The following is a 20,442-nucleotide window of genomic DNA, read 5'->3' on the forward strand; positions in this document are numbered from 1 at the left end:
GTTATATAGTATCAAGCGTAGAAATTAATTCGTTGTATCGTCGTTTATCCCATTAAAACAATTTGTATTAAGGAAACAGTTTGGGCAACAACCACACAAATACAAAGAGAATTCCCTGGCGTCTCCCCTAACAGGAACAAAACCAACTCCCTTTTTGTCGATGACTGTAAATCCCAGATGCTGGTCTCGTGTCCCGAGTTTGGCTCGCGACCGGTTTTCGCAAGCTCGATTAACATTCCGTTATTGAGGTATTGCATTGTCGGCAGTGTCGTATTAATTATTTTGTCAGGCCGCCTATCTTAGGCGCGCTGATCGTTTCCTCGCTAACATTTAATTGCCTTACAGCTGGGACCCCTCTTTCTTGTTTATGGTGATTTCTCTTTCAACGTGCACAGGTGGTCGCGAACTCACCGGTCCACCCTGTACAAATCGAGCCCGATTAATCGAGGCTTGGACGGAGCCGGTAGCTCGCGAGAAGTATTGATATATCTGTTCGTTAACGTTCCACGACATTTTCACGACGAGATAAAAAAGAGACCGATAGTGCGCACCAGCGATCCCCCTTTATCCCAATCGCTCCAAATTCTTTTTGTTCGCTCGACTCGTGTAAATGCTTGTTCAGTCGAAATAATCGTTAAGAAGACATCGTCGTCGGCATGACTTTATTCTTACCTTGGACCCTCTCGACGTTCAGATCTTCGCTGAGGATCGATAATATCTAATAATAATGATATTAAATTCATGGAGCTAATCGAAAAGAAAAATGTCGTGGACAATTCAACTATGTCTTGACTTTTCTCTGTAAAGAACAATTTTCGTGAAAAATCTAATAAATTTCTATTAAATAAAATTTCTTCCTCCCTCCTTCCTGTATGGAGAACAGGAAGAAATATTGCGAGACGTCTAGATAAACGAACCACCTTATAAGTTCATTAATTGATAATGAGTAATTTCAGTTACGAAGAGGGTCCGTAATGAGTTTGAAGCGTCAGGGAGCTTCTTATTAAATATTTCCATTTATTATAGCGTCCGTTTTTGCCCTCGGAGGAGCCAAATGCTTTCGCTTCTTCTTCTGAAGTACTCCTCCTGTAATTAATCGGCTAATCAATATAGATTGTCCTCGTTTCGTTGAACAAATTGAATAACAGCCTCTCCGAAATGAAAAAATCTGATTAATGGCCGTGCTCCTCTCAGTGAGATGAAGATTTCTCACTGACACGCGCTTTCGTCTGCTTAGAGAATCACCACCGAGCTTAATTGATGGTCGGAGATCCTTTTGGTTTCTTCGTGGGCTCTGTGCCCTTTTTATGCCTCGGGCCAAGCTCGTGCGTACGAATTTAAAGAACGTTAACCCTCAGCGGTCGAAGACCGGGATATTAGCTGTGCCTTTGGCGAAACTTCAAATTTTCGAGGCTTTCGAGCATGGATAAACGAGTCGTGTTGCGTTCCAAATAAGATTCGCAGATTAATACCTTCTAGGACGCTTTAATACCTAATTTCAGTTGGTGTAATACGTTCGAGTACGTCAAATTATATTTTTTTTATTTAAGACAGGTCGAAATTGGGGCATTATTTGACGACTATAATTGATTCAGGAGGTGTGAAGTACATTAAGCTTCGTGGGAGGATTAGGATTGGGGTAAGATTGATCGACATATGGTTGGAGGGTACGAAAAGGGTCCATTGTATGAAAATTACTATTAGTGATGGGATTTCTTCTGAATTTATCAAGATTTTTGCCATGTTGTCTGCTTTACGAGAAATTAATAGTTATTGGAAATAAATATCTTCATCAGAGGCAAAATATATCAAGACCAAGTTCTAAAGAGATGGAATTAATATTCTAGTCAACTATAAAATTACATTCTTCGTTACTATCTGAAATATTCAATTCACAACATTGTCACTTGGACATCAAAACTCAGTTTTTTTCGCCCTGTTGCCTGAGAAATTTACGGTTGTTAAATATAAATATCTTTTTCAGAGACAAACTATACCAAGTCCCAGTTCTCAAGAGTTAAAATAAACATGCCACTCGAGGATAAAATTACATCTTCATTACTATTTGAAATATTATATTCACAAAATTGTCATTTGGACATTACAACACAAATTTCCCTTCTAACAGAGGATATATTATAATTCCTAGCCATGGAGAAGAAGAACACGTGTCTCTTCAGTAATCTCGAGAAAAGAATTGACCAGCCGCAGCATCCATTATGCAACAAAAGGACCATCGTCGAGAGTCACAACAGAGGCTGGTTCTTATATTCCTTCTATTGCGGTGATCGTGACCTAATCTCGTTTGAAACTGAAGGGCGTATCCGTGTCGCGATCCGTGAGGGGGGCGGGGAGGTCGAGGAGAAGCATTAAGAACTCTACGTAGCGCACCGACGACCACCTGTACCGAAACAGGTTCAGCCATTTACGGCCATTTGCCCTCGGGCGAATTCTGACGTTCCATCGAGACAGCTTGGCGACGCTCGCCTCGTTCTTACGGGACGCGCGGATAACGCTGTCGAAATTTGTGTCCGTACGCGTTCACGAGACGTCTTCGGCCACCTCTGCTCTCGTACGAAATATTTTGAGCCCGTGTCAAGTCGTTCGAATCCTGTACCTCGTGTCCCATCGAGATTACGAACGATGAGCGTGTAAAATGGACATTGCCAGAGGTTCTTCGGCGTTCCATTGGAAGTTAGTTTTTGAATTTGATTTAGTAGAGTCGAGATTTCGTGCTTCCTGTTGCTTTTAAAAACTGGCTTGCAATGCGGATTGCCTCGAATTTAATGAAATTCGCAAGGTGAAGAGTCGAGGAAGATTAAATCTTGCTGAAGTATGAGTCATGGGGGAATCGAATAGAAAATGGAGAACTTACGGACGTGAAACGTGTTTGTTGAGCTGCTGGAAAGCTTGTGTGACCACATTCGAGAAAGAATCTTTTGTATAATAGAATTTATCAAGTCGAGTGTATGCACAATTCATCCTTTTTATTCTAAAGCAGTAGGTATACTGATATTGACATGCTATAGATATTATTCAATCATTTATTTATATTTCAATACAGCTTCGAATATATTGACATTTTTCCCCCTGAATCTAGAATTTCTAGTCGCCATTAAGTCATAAACGTAGCATAAGTGCAAACGACTGCCAGACGATTTCAACGCCCAGGCAGTATTGCTGGTGATTTCAATGCCTGGCAATAGCGTCGTGTCCTATTGCCGGTGATTTCAATGCGTGGTAATAGTGTCACCACTGAAAGGTGTTAAAATTCACGCGTAAATTTTCATATTAATGCCGATGTGCAATTAGTTATAAACAGATTTCGTCGAAAATACTTCTCAGCCTACTCTTTGATCGTTTAAACATGACCACCGTCTGTTACACGATATCTGTAATTACTGGACGGAAACACGAGAGGCAATTTTCGTTGGGGAATAAACGCACTCGATAAAGCGATCATTCTGTTCATCGATGTCAAACGATTCCTGAAAATCAGTAAATGTGCCGGCAAGTAGCTGAAAATCATCGACTCGATTAACGCGTAGCCTCTTTCATTCGTCGCTCGATCATTTCGAACGGTCCACGACCAACAGGAATTTTTATTACCGCAACCTTTGCTTGATCTCCGCCATTTAGGCTAATGGAAAGCAATTCTGGGAAAGTGCGCTTGACACAGGTGCAACGTCTGTCTGAAAAGTATCGACTGGAAAGCTAATTAAATTTCTAGCGTCCCAATTAGACTCGAAAAACTTCCATGGGGAGAACCTTCGTCTCTTAAACTCTCTATTGCTTAAATTATATTTATCTTTCGGAAAAGAAACAATTTTCTAGTTATTTACATGTCAATTTGACTCACAGGAAATTATAAAACCTGTACTAAATCACTGAACAAACCAACTAATAAAACATTCCTGAGAATTATACTCCATCTTCGCAATTCAACTCTCAAAATGAAGAATTCAGGAAAAAATTGAGACAATAGCCAATCAATAATCGATTTCACAGATTCTCCTGTCACAATGGAAGCCTTTATAATGCAGAGCAAATAGTTTGGGGTACAAGAAGCGATCGGTCGAGGTTCCTTCGAGCCTCGAAACGAGACCTTGTCATCATTGGCGCTCGTCGCGTAGGTTTTCTTGTTCGTGAGCTCAGCTCTTTTTTCCCGCTTAATCAGGCGATTTCAGTTTGTTGCTCGGAGGCGCAGAAGGGCTGGCGCTCGTTCGAAATTCGCGCGTGATTGCAGGTTCATCGGCTTAACAGGTTTACCATGCCGGAGGGCCGATTTCAGGCATTGGATCCTCGATCGATTGCGATCTCCCGCCTACGTGCGTCTACGAAACGCGCATACCTCTGGGCATGCTGTCCCACACGTGCAACCGGATTCTTCACGAAATATTTCTGCCTCGAACTTCTTCTTACAGGTCGAATTCAGGTCGCCATTAAAGTCTGATGCCAAGAAGAGTTCAGACCTTTTTATGGAGTACAATTTACTTTTGCTTAAAGAAAGAAATTATTCTGATTTTGATATTTTTAAGCTTGTTATGAGGAATTTAAGGTTTGTGGATACGAAGGTGTTATATAGAATTTGTTGGTCAGTACCCAAAGACCTTGTTACCTGTGTTTTATTTAATGATTATTGAAAACATGGAGGAATTGGTTCACCTATTAAGAGTAGAGGTATGAAACGTAGTCTTTTGGTATACTTAATTCTTACTATAGATCCTCACGAGGAAAGTGAAATTAATATCTCAATCTGGGTATTTCTTTCTGAGTAAGTATTCCTTTCTGAGATATCATTTTCCTTCAATTTTATGCCCCGAATCTTAAGAAGAATCGTGAAGAACACTCAAAATCTCAAAAAGAACCATGAATAACACCTCGAATCTTGAGAACACTCGTGGAACCAATGCAATAAAAAGACAAACGTCCCTCCTCTAACAACGCAAGGTCCACAATATAAGGGGGGGGGGGGGGGGTCCAATCAAAACCGAAATCGAGGGAGTCGAGGAACAATACCAAGAAAGAAAAAATGGGGAAGTTGTAAAAAAGCACCTTGGGCAAGGAGCGCCTGGTTAAATGGAAGGCGTGGTGAGATGCAAAGATTCTTTGCGCAGAGGGGGCGTGTGCCCTTCGAGGGTGGGCTTCCAAGGGCGGGCCAGCACGTAACAGATCTTAGATGGAAGCGAACGAAGGGTTAATAACGATTGAAAAGCGAACGAAAGGGTGCGGCCTCGTAATCGAGCGACGACCCGTGGCTATCTCCGTAATTACCAATAATCGCGCACGAGTCGGCTCTCCGAGGCTCTGCTTCGTCTCCTCACGGAAGCCAATGACCTACCTTGGATGATACACGATACATCGTTGCGCAATAACAACCGTCAGCGAATGGTACCGTTTGCTTCATTTTCTTTCGCGCATCGCGACGGATCGGTACACGATATGATCGATAACTGTACCGGGAACACTCACTTTCCGAAGTGGCTTTGAAATATAAATCCATCTTTGTCAAAATGGTGGTCGCTGTGGGTTCGATGATGGTTTTATTAGAAATGGTACGTGTTCTTTTAAGGTATGGACTGAAGGTAGGATTGACTTATGCATTAGATGGGATATTCAATTAGATTATGAATTAGAAGTGAGGGAAAGTCGAAGACATGCGAATTTGTCTTTCTATCTTCGTGTGTATACAGTACCACATTTTTTTGAATTTCAGTTGGATTATGTAAGTCATAGTCCGCAGCTGAGCGAGCTCAACAAGTTATGTCTTCATGAAGATATATACATATACGTATAATTTAATTAACATAAACTTCATGAATTGACGTTATAAGTACTATGTATACATAAATAACATTTATGTATAACGATTCATGCATACATGAAGAACATTTATCTATAACAATTCATGTATATATGAAGAATACTTATCTATAACAATTCATGCATATATGAAGAATATTTATGTATAACTATTCATGCATATATGAAGAATATTTATGTATAACTATTCATGCATATATGAAGAACATTTGTCTATAACAATTCATGGATATATGAAGAACATTTATTTATAACAATTCATGCATATATGGAGAACATTTATCTATAACAATTCATGCATATATTATAAAAACACCCAAGAAATAATTATTTATTTGAACCCGCTCATAACACTCACACAATAGAATATTAATCGAAAAGATCTTTAAACAACCAAGGAGAAGACATAGTTCCATTTTCAAACATGCCTCCCCTTCCAAGCCACAAAATAAAATTCACGGCAATAAACAAGCCCGTAGACACACGTAAAAATAAATTTCCTCTCCAAAGAGGACCAAGAGACACGTGATAAACGGCCCCCGAGTGGAATAGAGTCGCTGGCCGAATTCTCCGTTGCGGTTCGGCAGACTGCTCGGCGCCTGGGACCACGTGGATACCGATCAGAGTTATGCGCGAACTCGCTACGTACGGAAGATCGATCTGGAGATATGCAAAAGTCATTGACTCGCCACGATCGTCCCGGAATAACGGGCACGGTGATCAAGATCGAACTTACGCCGCGCCCTTCGCTTTTTTTCTTTTCCTCCCGAGCTCCGACTGCGATCCCAACGCCATGGATCGCGACACGATCTGACGATCGAAGGGAGAAGTCGTGTTATTACGGGTTACCAGCGAAATGACAGGCATTACGTGACCTTTTTCGATCATTGTTGGGACCCAGAATCGCTTATCGTCGATAGCTGGCACTCGAGATCCTTCACGTCGATACGTTTAACGTAGATGCTTCGAAAAAATGTCATCCGAGGACAGTTAGGCTTAGAAGTTCTGCTTTTTTAAAATATTATCACATTGACCGCCAGACTGATAACCTTGAAAATTTCTACTTTGGTTCAATGTTGTTTACAGACTATCGGAAACTACATATATAATCAAACGATCCAACTCCATCGAAGCTCAAGTACTTCGTTCAAATTCATTTTCATTGCCAGTTAACTTTCAGAATTAATTTTTTTAAATCGTTTGAATAAGAAACTAAATGAACTGATGGTCAGATGTTGAATACAAAATCTAGCGACAATTAATAAATTTGATAATGTTAGAAAGTGCCATAAAAAATGTTTGATTATGTAGTTTCCAGTCGCTTTGAAACAAATCTTTATCCTCGTAGAAATTTTCACGAGTTTGCCAGTCAACGTGTTAAAGAATTAGAGCTTTATTAAATGAAAATTATTATTCTATTTAATGCCTCAACTCGAGTGTTAATTATGATAGCTTCTGAGATCACTCGAGGCTCTTATCGAATTTAGACTCAAGCAGCAGCAATAATATATTCGTTTATTGGTCTTCGGAGCTTTAAACACACACTCCAAGCTATTCCACAGTAATAACTCTTGGAATAAAATAATAACCTATAGAATTTCTCAAGGATACATCGACTCCGCCAGCTGTCGCAAGAGGGTTGTAGGGAACTTATATTACCGCGATAATTGCTGCTTTCGATACCGACGCTAATAGAACGACTTAGAAATCCATCGGTGCGTTCATAATGCATCGATTGCAGCGCGTGGAAGGAACGAAAGATGTTATTAGAAAGCCATGTGCGTTTCCGTGTTATTAACGATTATCTGTTAAAGACCGTGTGATTAATCGAGATGCAACATAATCGTCGAAACGGGTTCCCCGTATTTTGTGCGCGAGCGCGCAGACGAATTAATAATTTGCGAGCATGACAACGAATTTGCGCGTTTCGTGATGCCACGGATTCAGGTTTTATCCTTTATCCCTCGAGCTTAATACGTAAATCGCGCTTTTGATTATACAAATTACAGGGGTGCTCGCTCCTCGGTCCGCGGGGGGACGAAATGTTCGATAATTGCTTGGAAAGTTACGATGCACGCTGTAATTTCGGGTGAAAGTTCGTATAAGCGGTAATTTTTAGGTACGAGCTACGCGGAAATAAAATTGGAGAGGCACGAATCAGTTTTAACGATCGATATGGTTTGGACGATAAAATAATTTGAGTCTGAACGAGTTTTAGCGAACAATTAATCTTCAGTAAATCTTCAGTAAGAAGTAACAAAAGTTAGCTGAAACTTGAGAATTTTAAAAGGGAAGACATAAAAAACAAGCATTGAAAATGAATAAAAAATATTTATGTATTATGGATGAGCCATTTCTATAGGATAAATATTAATATAGATTTTTCCATTTTCTTCGATACCGTGAAAAAAAAAAATAGGAAAATTCTAGCGGAAACAGTATTCGATATGAAAAGGAAGACACCTAAACCTACATTAAAATTAAATAAGAAATATTTATGTACTGAGTGAACCATTCCTGTTAGGAAAACTATAATAAATATTTTTCCACCTTCTTCGATACTGTGATAAAAAAGATTAGGAACATTCTAGCGGAAACAGTGTTTGATATTAAAAGGAGACACTTAAACGTACATTAAAATTAAATAAAAAATATTTATGTATTGTGAGTGAACCATTTCTGTTAGGAAAACCATAATAAATATTTTTCCACCTTCATCGATACTGTGATAAAAGAAAAAAATTACTATGCACCCTAGAGGAAAAATATTCCAAATAGGAATGGCGTCGATCCTCCAGTTCCAGGGTTAGAATATCGCTGCGCCTCGCTCTGCGTCCGTGGAGATGAAATATCCTTGAGAGTATCGCGCGTGAAAGCTTTCAATTTTACACGAGGAATCGGTTGTGACAGAAGTCGTTTCGAATACGTTCTGCATTGTAGCGTCGAATGAAAAGAAGCTGAACGGCGGAGCATGCTTAATAAATTTCTTGGGAAGGCAGGTTTATACGCTGGGGACCCCTATGGCGATTGGTTAAAATCTACGAATAAATCACCGCACCCATATAAAACGCGGCGTTTTACCTCTGAACTCATCCCCGCCCGTGAAATTCCACCTTCCGATTAACTTCGAGCAAGGACGTGTTTAAAAAAAAAAGGATACCGTCTTCAACGCAACGATTGTGGAATAAAATGTCAGTGGTGAGAATCTTTCAGGTTTGTTCACTTGTGCTGTTTGCATAAAAAATTATTCAATGCCTAAAACGATTAAGAAATCTGTTAAAATAGAATTCAAAAGGAGAACGTGGTGGATCTATAAACTGCAGTTATGAAGACGTGACAGCTCTTGGAACGATTGGAGAATATTCCTATACATGAATTGAACACGTAGATGAAAGTGCAGCAATAAACACCTATGCACATAAGGAATATTCTAAATTAGTCTCGTACCACTATTCTCATTTTTTCGTATCCTCTGTCTAGCTCTGGTCCAGCGGTGAAGTCTAACTAAAAAGACCCACGTTCGATATACTTCATCAGAATCAAATCAGCAAGTCACCTCGCTCAGTGTCGAAGAAAATGGCGATGGAATTCCATCGCGAACGTCTTAGAATTTTTCGAGCGTTGATGTACGATCCATGACGAAACCTTTGGTCCTTTTTCTCGTCCTTTGGGCCAAGACACTGGCGTTGCCACTCTCGCGATCGTTCGTTCCGACGTTCCACGGTATGTCTTTGCCCTCGGTTTAATTAATCATTCGTCCCTTTACACGTGTTAACACACGGAACAGTGGGGTAGCCGTTTTGAAGAAACGCATAAAAGTGAGAGCTCCTCGTCCCGAAACTTTTTTTCCCTTCTCGGGCGCCATAATTCATTCCAGGATTTTCTTTCTTCTCGCTCTCCCGCCTTTCTTCCCTGTTTCGCAACTGTGAAATACTCGTCAGCGAGCCAAGGCAATCTGGAAGTTTCCTGTTGGGAGTGATTAATGTCACGCTACTTATACTAATCGATTTGATTGGCAACGACGCGCTCAGGAACCTGGAAGAGGATCGATAAGGTCGCTCCGTCACCTAGCCACGCGAACAAAAATGCGATCGTTTTGCAATTGGCTGGAAAGATCTTGAGTGATTGGTAGTCGCGACGTGAGACATTCTTTTGGCGGATATTTATGTTCAGAGTCACGTGGGTAGGAAAATAGAGTCTTTCTTGGGAAGGAATTCCAAGGAAATGAAATGCAAGTTTGGTTTTTGCTTTTTACTCGACGCTCATAGTGGGAATTTTACGTGACGTGTGTCGAATGTATTCTAGAATCATTATAATAATATTGTCATTTCATTTTGCATACGTGCATATATCTTTTTGTTATGTTTAGCGTGTATTTATTACATTAATTTATAACAAAAATGCATAAATCCACAGTCTATTTATAATGTTCTTTTATGTCTACTTTCCAGTCAATCCAACTACCAAGATAAAATATACGTTGAATATATTCCAGAATTATTATAATAAAATTGTCATTTCACTTTGCACAGGTGTACATACCTTTTTGTTATATTTAGCGTGTATTTATTATGTTAATTTATAACAAAAATGCATAAGATCCATAGTGTATTTATAATGTTCTTTTATGTCAAGACAAAATATATGTTGCATATATTTAAAAATTATTATAATAATATCGTCATATCATTTTGCATAAGTGCGCACATCTTTTAGTTATATTTAACATGTGGTTATTATATTAATTCATGCCATAAACGCATAAAATCCACACTACGTTCCTGAAGCCCTCAGACTTCTTCCTCAAGCCTCCCCCAATGAAACTCTTCTCAATCTTACCGCCATTATCCACATAAAAAAAGATCCTCGGGTAGTTTCTCGTGAACTATCAGTCTTCAGTCGTTCGCACAGGTCGGTGGACGTTTTCCATGCAAATCTAGCCGGGTCGAGGCGAAGAATTCCTCGCTAGCGTCAATTAAATCCTCCCGCCGTTCCCTCGAACCTGAATACCGTCTGCGATCGCGATTACGTCTGCCGCGATTTATTCCCCGGTTTCCGCGAATGTTAACCGGCTAGCTGACGTTAGAGTCCCCGTAGAACGCGTGACAATAACGCGGATAAAAGCTGCACGGCAGCCACGGCTCCCATGGTCCCGGCAAAGGGAAACAGCGTGCAACTGAAGTCACGAACGGACGACAAATAGGCTGAACGCACCCGCAACTTCCATTATCTTGCTACTCGAGAGACGCTTGCACCGAGAGCGGAATAATGCCGCGACGCGTGGGCGACGCGCAACGAACATAGATAATCGTAGACGAAACCCGATGTTAGACGCCGTTCTAAGCTCCGAGAACTAGTTTCTTTCTTGGATCCGTGTTTCGAGCGGGTTCGAGTCATTTTGGGGAGGGTGGAAAAATAGTGGAAAGTTAGTGGAAAGTTTGTCGTCTGGTATTTTGCAGTAGAGACGATCTTTATAGAGCTGACAAAGCTTGAGGAGGCAACAAAAAGTGTTTGAGGGTTGAATGACAGGGATGGGAAGTTTGGTGGTGAAATAAGATTGTGCACGAATTGCAGGATTATTGCCAAAACAATTGCTGTCAAAGCAATTAGTGTCAAAGCATAGATTTGTTGAGAAGATGGCAATATAGGCAGGCTTTGTTTCAAGCGCGATTAGTCGTTTAAATAAACTCCTATTTTGAAAAATTCTGTGAAAATTTGGCACAGAGGAAAGGTAGCCACCAAGTAACTATAAAAAATGACTCAGTAGTCCAAATGTAAGTAAAAGCTGAAAGACCGGACGTCAATCTAACACTAAATTTCGTTCTGGCTCGGAGAGTCTTAGCAACCCATGCATCGAAGTCTCCAGCCCCGCGTCTACACTATGCAGCTTCCTAGAGTGACAAAAGCCGCTCGATAATCCACTAGTCAAGAAATTGAAGCCATTAAAGAGTCCCAAGAGGCTCACACATCGCAAAAATTCAATTTTAGAGATTTAAACAATAGATAAAAACAATTTATCAAAATATCTCGAACGTCTCGCTTTTCATGCGTCCTCTTAAACTCGGGCCTCAAACCCTGCCTTAATCGCTAGGTAATCGAGCACTCCGACTGAGTGATACTTAGTCAGATGTATTAAGTGATTAAAGTACCTTTCGCGCGAGACAGATAGAAGGAAACACTCTTCGACGATCGGTAATGCGATACTAATGATACTCTAATTATTCGAATTGCGATAGTCTTGAAGATAGAAATTGCGCGTTCGAGATTCTCCAAACTATGGTCGCGAAGCGACATGCCCGTAATCTCCTGTGGGGGATAATAATGGCAATTACAGCTGGTAATAAAGCTATAATTACGATTGCATGAAAGTGCATTCCTGCGGGGACCTACCGCAATGCAGAAGGGTGCAACGCAGTCTTTCCTTCGTTTAGGACTGCGGTGCACGTGTGTGGTGGATGATACTGATTGATTTTCGATATTCTCTTTAGACTCGTTTAGCGGTGATTCGTGTCGTATTATCGGTAAATTACTAGTTATTATTTAGTTGAAGTGATGATTGATACTTTATATAACATTTAGAGACTTTATTATAGAAACTTTCCATGCATATTGTTATCCCTGCTGAGTGTGTAACCTCGAATTTGTTATAATATTCATTCAATATTTATTTATCTCCCTATTATAGCCATTATGTTACCGAAATTAATTTTCATTCCACTGCCAGTGACATCAAATAAGTCTATTATTCCAGAAATGGCCTTTGAAATTACTAATTTTTCACTAACAACTTGAGCCTTTCTATTTGTCAAACGTATCTAATACTCATATAATTTCTAAACTAAATCGAATCGGAAGCTGTCGAATGCAGCTAAATTAAAAAAAAAGCTCTCGTTCGTTTCAAAGTGCTCTATTGAAATCATCGTTCAAGGTTTCAGTGGAAGTGCACGATTTGCAAATGGAACAGATAAAGATTTCAGGCAACGAAAGGCTCGCGTTGCACGATCACGAGCAGTAGACACTGCTGTTTATCGATATCGCAATCTCCACGCGGGGATCCATCAAGCGTGCACCGACACACACACGCACGACCGCGATCAGATGAATGCTTAATCGATGCAGGCTAATCGATTTAACGAAATCATTAAGCAACCGCTCAGCCGTGATTCATCAGCGCGCGTGAGATTAGCGACAGGCAGTTTGGAGTATTTTAAATTTTTGGAGGATTCTGGAGGGCCATCTCGAGATCGCTATCATCTTGAACGTTTTCCTTATGAATATTGATAATACTAAAATATTAAACAGTGTGCAATAATGAATACAATAATGAATAAAATATTAACAGTATTGTTTACTGTATTGAAGGATTAATTAAAATGGTGATCGAATATTTAGTTATACTACAGAAACAAGCTGCAAGTATTAATCTAATGTAAATATCCCAGCATGCTCCTATCTAAAAAAGAAAAGAATAAAAGTGTGCAACAATAAAAATTTATTTAAAAATTAATTAAATATAATATTTAGTTATACTACAAAAACGAGAATCACCTATTAACCTAACTTAAATATCCTAGCACATTTCCATTTAAAAATATCGAATATCTGCTGTAGCAATAAAAATTTATTTAAAAATTCCATAAAATTTAATTCAAGTAGAATCTTGTATCCTATAGTTACGAAAGGATAACGTGGACACCCTTTACGCGTAAAAAACGCGAGGAAAATCGATCGAACGTCAAAAGATTGGACAGCTGTGCATGAAAGGCGCGAAGGACATCAAGATGAATCGTGGAACGCGGAGCCGTCAGAACGTATCGATTTCTCTCAAAGTGTCAACTGCGCATTCAATTAGACGGGTATAATCGTTGCCTCGATTCCACCAGGATACTTACAGCCATATCGAGAACAGTTGTGCTTTGTTTTTGCTCGATCCAAACTGGCTCCGTATGTGGCGCCAGACAAAGACATTTTTGTCCTCTACTTTTCCATTTCGTCCACGCTTCGAGGTTTAAATAGAGTGTAAAAATTCCAATTCCTTAGAGACTAGACATTCTGAACCGTGAACCAGTTTACATGATTACGTGATAAGTATATTTAGGTTCGCTCACTTGATTAGGCGATGGAGCTAGTATGATAGTTATAGTTTAAGAAAGAAAGATGTGGAAAGAAATTATTTAGGATTTGAATGTTTCTAGTCGAGGGTTTCTAGTGATACAAGACTTTCAAAAGCGTGAAGATATTAAAAATAAGTGAGTCCGATGAGTTTCGAAGCTTTATAGATTTTTGAATCGTTCAAGGCAATCGAAAGAATCGAGTTTTTCATGACTTTCAAACTTTTCTTGACTGCCAAGGCTTTCGAGATTTCTAAGACCTCCTAGACATTCAAAATCTTTTATGTCTTCCAAGAATTTCAAGTCTATCGCGACTTTTAATTATTTCCAATCATCTCTTCTTCAAATTTCTCAAATGTGCACATCTTCGACATTTTTCAAAACCTATAAAACAATCAAAGGATCAATTCTTTCACAGGACTGAAAAATTTCTATAAATTACGATATATATCTCTTTATTAAATCACACTGTTACCCTCTCCTGTCTTTTTTCTACCTCTATTATCTCGTAACGAGCCATAATCTGCCTCAGCTGGGAGAATCACCATTAGAAAAATGAACGCACGCCGCACTGTACAATGTAACCATTGTCGACACATTTTTCCATTTATCCATTTAATCTCGGGAAAGTGGACTCCCGCTCCGTGGATTTCGCTCGATCAATTTAAACGCACGTTCCTCCGCCTCAGGTATGATTAATAGTTTACGTCCGTGACGCGACGGAAGTCACTTTTCAGACAGATCGAGCAGAACGCCTGTTTGCGTGGATGACTTCATTTCAGGCTGACGATGATCCAGATTTTCCGGATAGATTCATTCAGAAATCCTTCGATTACCGACTCACCAAGTCCCTATAGTTACGGTGCCATCATCGACTCTAATCTGATGATGATACTTCCTACCCCAGAAATGAGAATGTTACATTCAATTTATTACAAATTCTAGAATTGAATTTTACTTTTTATTTTTAATCCTATTTATTTAGTATTTTATACGAACTACTATGTACTTATACTTCCTTTATTTTATTATACATTTATTTTCAAACACAAAATGACATCCTTTGACGTCATCAAATCTCTATCCTCCGATTCCATGTATACTCCCACGATTATTTGTTAATTTATTCAGTCTGGAGAATCAGAAAGATCGGAGTCTCATAGTGGTACCTGTGACTCGCTTGCATTATTTTTAATATATTATTAAAAACACCTATATTGGAGATTTTCTGTTTTAGATGACACTAATCGAACCGTGTATTACTTTCTTTCTGCGCAGATGACGACACCCCAACTCCTATTTCAGACGACACGTCTGGCAATGAAGTTTACGTTGGCGGTAGATCTCGCAAGCGCAGATCATTGACTGAAAAAACGGCCCTGGATCATTCCCAAAGCGACGAGGAATACGAGCAGTTCAGGGAACAGAGGGAACGACATCAGCATTTCTTGCAAAACGACAACAGATACGAGAGGTGATAGTAATCTTCCAGCCTACAAAAATATTTTCTAAAATGTTCGCTCTTCGAGATCTTATCGAGATCATTAATAATGCTCAAGGCTCGAAACCACCTTAAATTATACTTGTTAAAATTCTATACACACTTTTATTATTTGGAACTAAAGCATAGCTTGTCCAATTTTTATTTAAACACTCTAGAAAATAATAAGGTAATCAGCTGTTTAAGACTTCCAAAGCTTTTAGATTATTTAAAGAAAAATCAGGAAGCTTTTTAAGAGGGAGAGGTATATTAAGAATCGTAGTTTTATTAAATTCTACAACCTCTAAAATTTCAGAATATTCAAAGGAAAAGCAGAAAGATTTTTAATAGGAAAGGTGTATTAAAAATCTCAATTCTATTAATATCTAACAATTAACTCTAGTAACAGCCAGTCCTCTACCATGTGACTATAAAATTCCTGTAACATTCTACAGAAATTCTTATTAACATTTTAGTCCAAAAATTACCCAAACTACCATTCAAACTGTATACTTTCAATCCACCCATCAAGCACTCACAACAGCCATTCTTTATCGCCTCAAAAAAAAACAACAATTCCCAAATATCAGGATCCTTTCGGGCTGAAAGGTGTTCCTGGTTGAAAGTAAGAATAAATCAGGTGGTCTTGCGCTCGCGAACGGCATTGTTCCGAAAAGGGCAGTGGCGAGCGTGTAGGCATGAAACGAGAGGATCATAATTCACGAGTGTCAAAGACTAAGAGCGGCCTGTTTAAAAATTGCAGATACTACTCCGTGGACCGCAGACGAAATGACGTCAGCGAGGAGTACACCCAGGACTCGAAAATGGAATCGGATCCCTTCGTGACCTGGAGACCACGTCGAGCCTTGCCACGTGAATATTTCATAGAGATCATGGTGGTGGCCGATGACAAAATGGAGAAGTACCACGGCAAAGCTTTATTCAGCTACATCTTGGTCCTGATGAGCATGGTAAGGTTCATGAGTTCATTGAGACCCAAATTTGAATTTCCTTATCCATTCGTAGACACTTTAAGCTGCACATGCTCTGCGAGCATTAGCTTCCTCGTCGATTAGGTTAGCAAGAGATTATAGAAAGCCTGTTTTAAATGGAAATAAAAGAAAGTGGTAGAGGAAAGAAAAATATGAGCTGTAGGGTAGAATATTTCAAGTGAAATTTTTGGACAAGCATGTCCGATCCATGTAAGAACTGAATTCTTGACACAGAGTACGAAATATTTTCTAAATCCCTTGAAAGACTCTTGGAATTTGCCTATTTAAATGAAAATTGCTAAGAACGTTTCAAGAATTCAGAGGACCTTTGATAAGGCAAAGGTAAAGCGTGCCACTCGCAACACACCCAGTATAGAAGCATGGTATTTATTACACAGCATAGGTCCGGCATTCGTTAAGCAAAAACAAAAGAAAAAAGGACAAAGCTCGACGATCCGTGTGGGTGTATCACTTTGTCCGAGCATGGTTTCGGTGAATGAAAAGAGAAGATCGTAGATACGAAGCGAGCAAGATTAAAAGAGCTGAGGATCCTCGAAACAGCGGCGTCTGTGTTCGTAGGATGATCGATCTTGTAATGCCAGCGGGATCTGTCGCGAGCATTAAATATTATGCAAATTCGCCTTCTCGCGTTCCTAGTTAATTTCGGATATCGAAAATGTAGTAGAGGCTTCGCGAGTCGTCTCCCGCGGCGACTACCTGCGGCACTGATTTAATTACTGCCAAAAAATCATCCCTGCGAAGTACAATTCTTTCGGTTATCTGATAATAAATAGAAAGCAACGTTGCGTGATTTAGTGGTGATCAATTCTTTAGGCACTGTTTTATTTTTGGCAATATCGAATGTGATTTGATTTATGCTGTGTCCAACACGAGTGGGGGGAATTGTACTTGTGTAGCTGTAGGGTTGTTGTGTGTTTGTTTTGGTCGGTTTGTGAATCAATAATCTAAACTCTGCAGGTGCACTTGTTTGGTCGTTTTATTCAATCTTGAGAAGACATTTGGTGTGATGTTGTTGTTGGAGTGGCTGATGATTGATGACTGACGATGTTTGACGATATTTGACGATGCTTGACGACGCTTGGACACGATTAACAGAGTTTGGTGGTGCTTATGCATGATTGACGATACTTGGTGAGGACTGACAATCTTTCACGACACTTGGTGACACCGAGGAACATTGTTTGACCACTATTGACGATACTTGGCGACGATTGGTAATCTTTGATGATGCTTGTCGATGATTGACGACGACTAACAGTCTGTCAACATATATGTTTGACAACACTTGGGCACAATTGACGATGAGTGACAACGCTTGGCCACGATTGACAATGATCAACGGGGTTTGACGATATTTCTCCACATATCGAGCAACGTTTTCTCTCAGATATCAACTCCCTTCTCCCCAAAATAGTAATTAAACCTGACTCCAAAAGACCTCAAATCCATCCGGATCCCCCAAGAATAGTTTCCTTTCGTTTTCGGCGCGAAAGTCGTTAATCATTTCTAATTAGCGCCGTATATATCCAAATTTTACGGTCGAAATTTCAGCAGCCCGCAGAGATTAAAGAGGCCCGCGTTGACATAATGGACGTCCCCAAGGAATATAATCTGTCGACAGCGCGTTTCCTTCGCAGACCTCGCCTAAGATAACCACCGCGCGGATTCCGTCGCGGGCATTTAGAAACAGTATATTCCGAGATCATAAATTTCAGCGGCGACTGCTCCTGCGTAGCCGCCAGCGGCGCACAATTCATCGTCAAAAGAATAGAAAGTGCAACTTGCACCTTGAGGATTATAAATCGTGCCGCGCCGATACGATCTCCTGCTACCTAACTACCTTTAACGCGACGTTGACATTTCAGTGCTCGAATTCAATTCCACGGGGATCGTGGATCATAAAGTCCCGCGAAACGAAATAGAACCGAGGCCCCAATTGCGGAATTAACGCTTATGGTCGCCTAACGGCGCGGCGTAGGTTGCTGCCAGACGCATTGTTGTCGGAATCTCCGCCGTTGTAAATTACAGGCGACAAAAGATTGACCAACTTTCCGTGTAACAGTTCCGCAGAGTCGGGGCGAGACGATTGTGGTAGGTTTCGAGCGACACACCCTCGCGATTCGCGAGCTGGGAGGTTAATGGCTGGTGCAGGCGGATAATTGGACTGGTTTGGTGTGGTCTGGGTTAAGTTTGTACAAAAGGAGATGAAAGTTGAGAAGTTTGGTGAGAGGGACGTGAGCATGTGCACTGTTAACACGTTGACTGTCAGAAAAATTTGAAAAATTCTACTGTGATCAAATTTTGTTTAGAGACTATTGGAAACTATGTATTAGGTCTACCGGAAAGTTCTGTCCGTTTTTAGAATAAAACAAAATAATAAATTTCTCATAGCTTGAATAAATTTGATTGAATAATATAATTTTTATCATTATTTATGACATCTTGCCAGCGTGATTGCAATTTGTATATCATTTTTGACGAATATGCGCATACTCGTTGAAACTTGTTGCAACCGTAATGGACAGAACTTTCCGGTAGACCTAATACATAATCAAACATTTACTATGATATTTATTTCTGTATCGTCATAGAAATTCTAGTATTCCAAAAATATGAGTTTTATGTAATTTTATGTATAATTTATTATACAGAGTACGCCTGACTAGTTCTATAAAATTATTATAGAAAAATGTAATAAGAAATTCAGTCTGAAATGTGCACATTTGCATTTAATATCTAGCCAGAGGAATGTAAACACACTTAGGTGCAGTAAACATTTTTGGTTTCAAATGGCCTGTCAAACTTGTTGATGCTGTTTCTAGGTCACCAAGAGCTAATCCTTGAATATTTGCTGACATATTTAAATTCCAGCATCTTATTAACACCCTACATCCCTTATCTCGTGGAATTATAATCACTATATCCCCAGAATTATCACAGCTTTATCCAATCTCTTCTATATCTCATTTTCTGCACCAACTACACAAGAAACAAAGACACCTCGAGACATTTTCAGTTCAGAGTAATCTACCACGTCGCAAATGTCGTATATATTACAAGTGATAGACCCTCTACATACTTTAATACATATGAATTCCTTCGTTCTACCGTCGTCCTACATTTTCACGCATTCCAACCGATCAAATTAGACCCAGCTCCTCCGGACACTTTTGATCCCGACGCTCGAGAATCACGCGAATCTAGCGTACTCCCCCAGCGAAACGGATTACCTTTCCGTCGTCTATTTTCCTGGGTCTGCTAGGCGCCGCTTGCAGAACCAGACGTGGCATAAATTACAGCTCACGTTTCGCTGGTGGGAAAAGTGTACCGGGTGGTGCTCGAAGCCCCCATTTAGCGGGACACGTCCCACGTGCTCGCGAAACGTTACGCTCTGTTTCGAGATTCTGGACGATCGTTATGTAATCGATCATCCAACAATGTACGAGAACACGGTGTATCGATCCCCGGAGCCGTGTAAAGCGATGTTCGATTCGAATGCAAATTCCAATTTCTGTTGCGAGCTGATCGAATGCAAATGAGCTGGGTTGGTCGTGTTTCGCGGGATTTGCGCGTTAGCAGGAATTGAAATAGCCAACGGACCGTTAATCGCCCATGCGACACTATCTGGGCTGCGCGATCGATCCAGTATCTGTGATCGAGTTTCAGGCATTGATATGTTTGCAAAGACGGGAATTTTAATTTGATCGGAGAGATTTATTCCTGTGTTTATGGATGGGGTTGATGACCATTGAGGTTTAACGGTGCTTGCTGAAGGGTTCTTGATTTATTATGAAAGTTTCAAGAGAGAGGGGGTAAATAATTGTAAATTAAAATTAAAGATATGACGTCAGCAACTCTCGGCAAAACTATAGGATAAATTGTATGTAAGATAGATATTTGATAAAACTAATATTCTATTTAATATATAGTAAAGCTTTCTGCAGGAGGTCTCAGAAAAAAATAATCCACAGAAATTAGGGGTTTAAGATGGTCAATAACTCTCAGCAAAATTATA

General features: G+C 39.9%; 1 protein-coding gene across 5 annotated transcripts in view; it reads left to right on the plus strand.

The window, feature by feature from the left end:
* Nucleotides 1-20,442, plus strand: part of LOC128873654 (A disintegrin and metalloproteinase with thrombospondin motifs 1-like) — a 128,274-nt gene that overhangs the window by 83,144 nt on the left and 24,688 nt on the right. For all 5 annotated transcript variants that reach the window (XM_054117352.1, XM_054117351.1, XM_054117354.1 and 2 more), the window contains exons 8-9: nt 15,213-15,408; nt 16,178-16,385. In XM_054117352.1, coding sequence (XP_053973327.1) covers nt 15,213-15,408; nt 16,178-16,385 — 404 coding nt within the window. The remainder of the gene's footprint in view (nt 1-15,212; nt 15,409-16,177; nt 16,386-20,442) is intronic.

The sequence above is a fragment of the Hylaeus volcanicus genome, chromosome 3, assembly GCF_026283585.1.
Source record: "Hylaeus volcanicus isolate JK05 chromosome 3, UHH_iyHylVolc1.0_haploid, whole genome shotgun sequence".
Classification (NCBI taxonomy): Eukaryota; Metazoa; Arthropoda; class Insecta; order Hymenoptera; family Colletidae; genus Hylaeus; species Hylaeus volcanicus.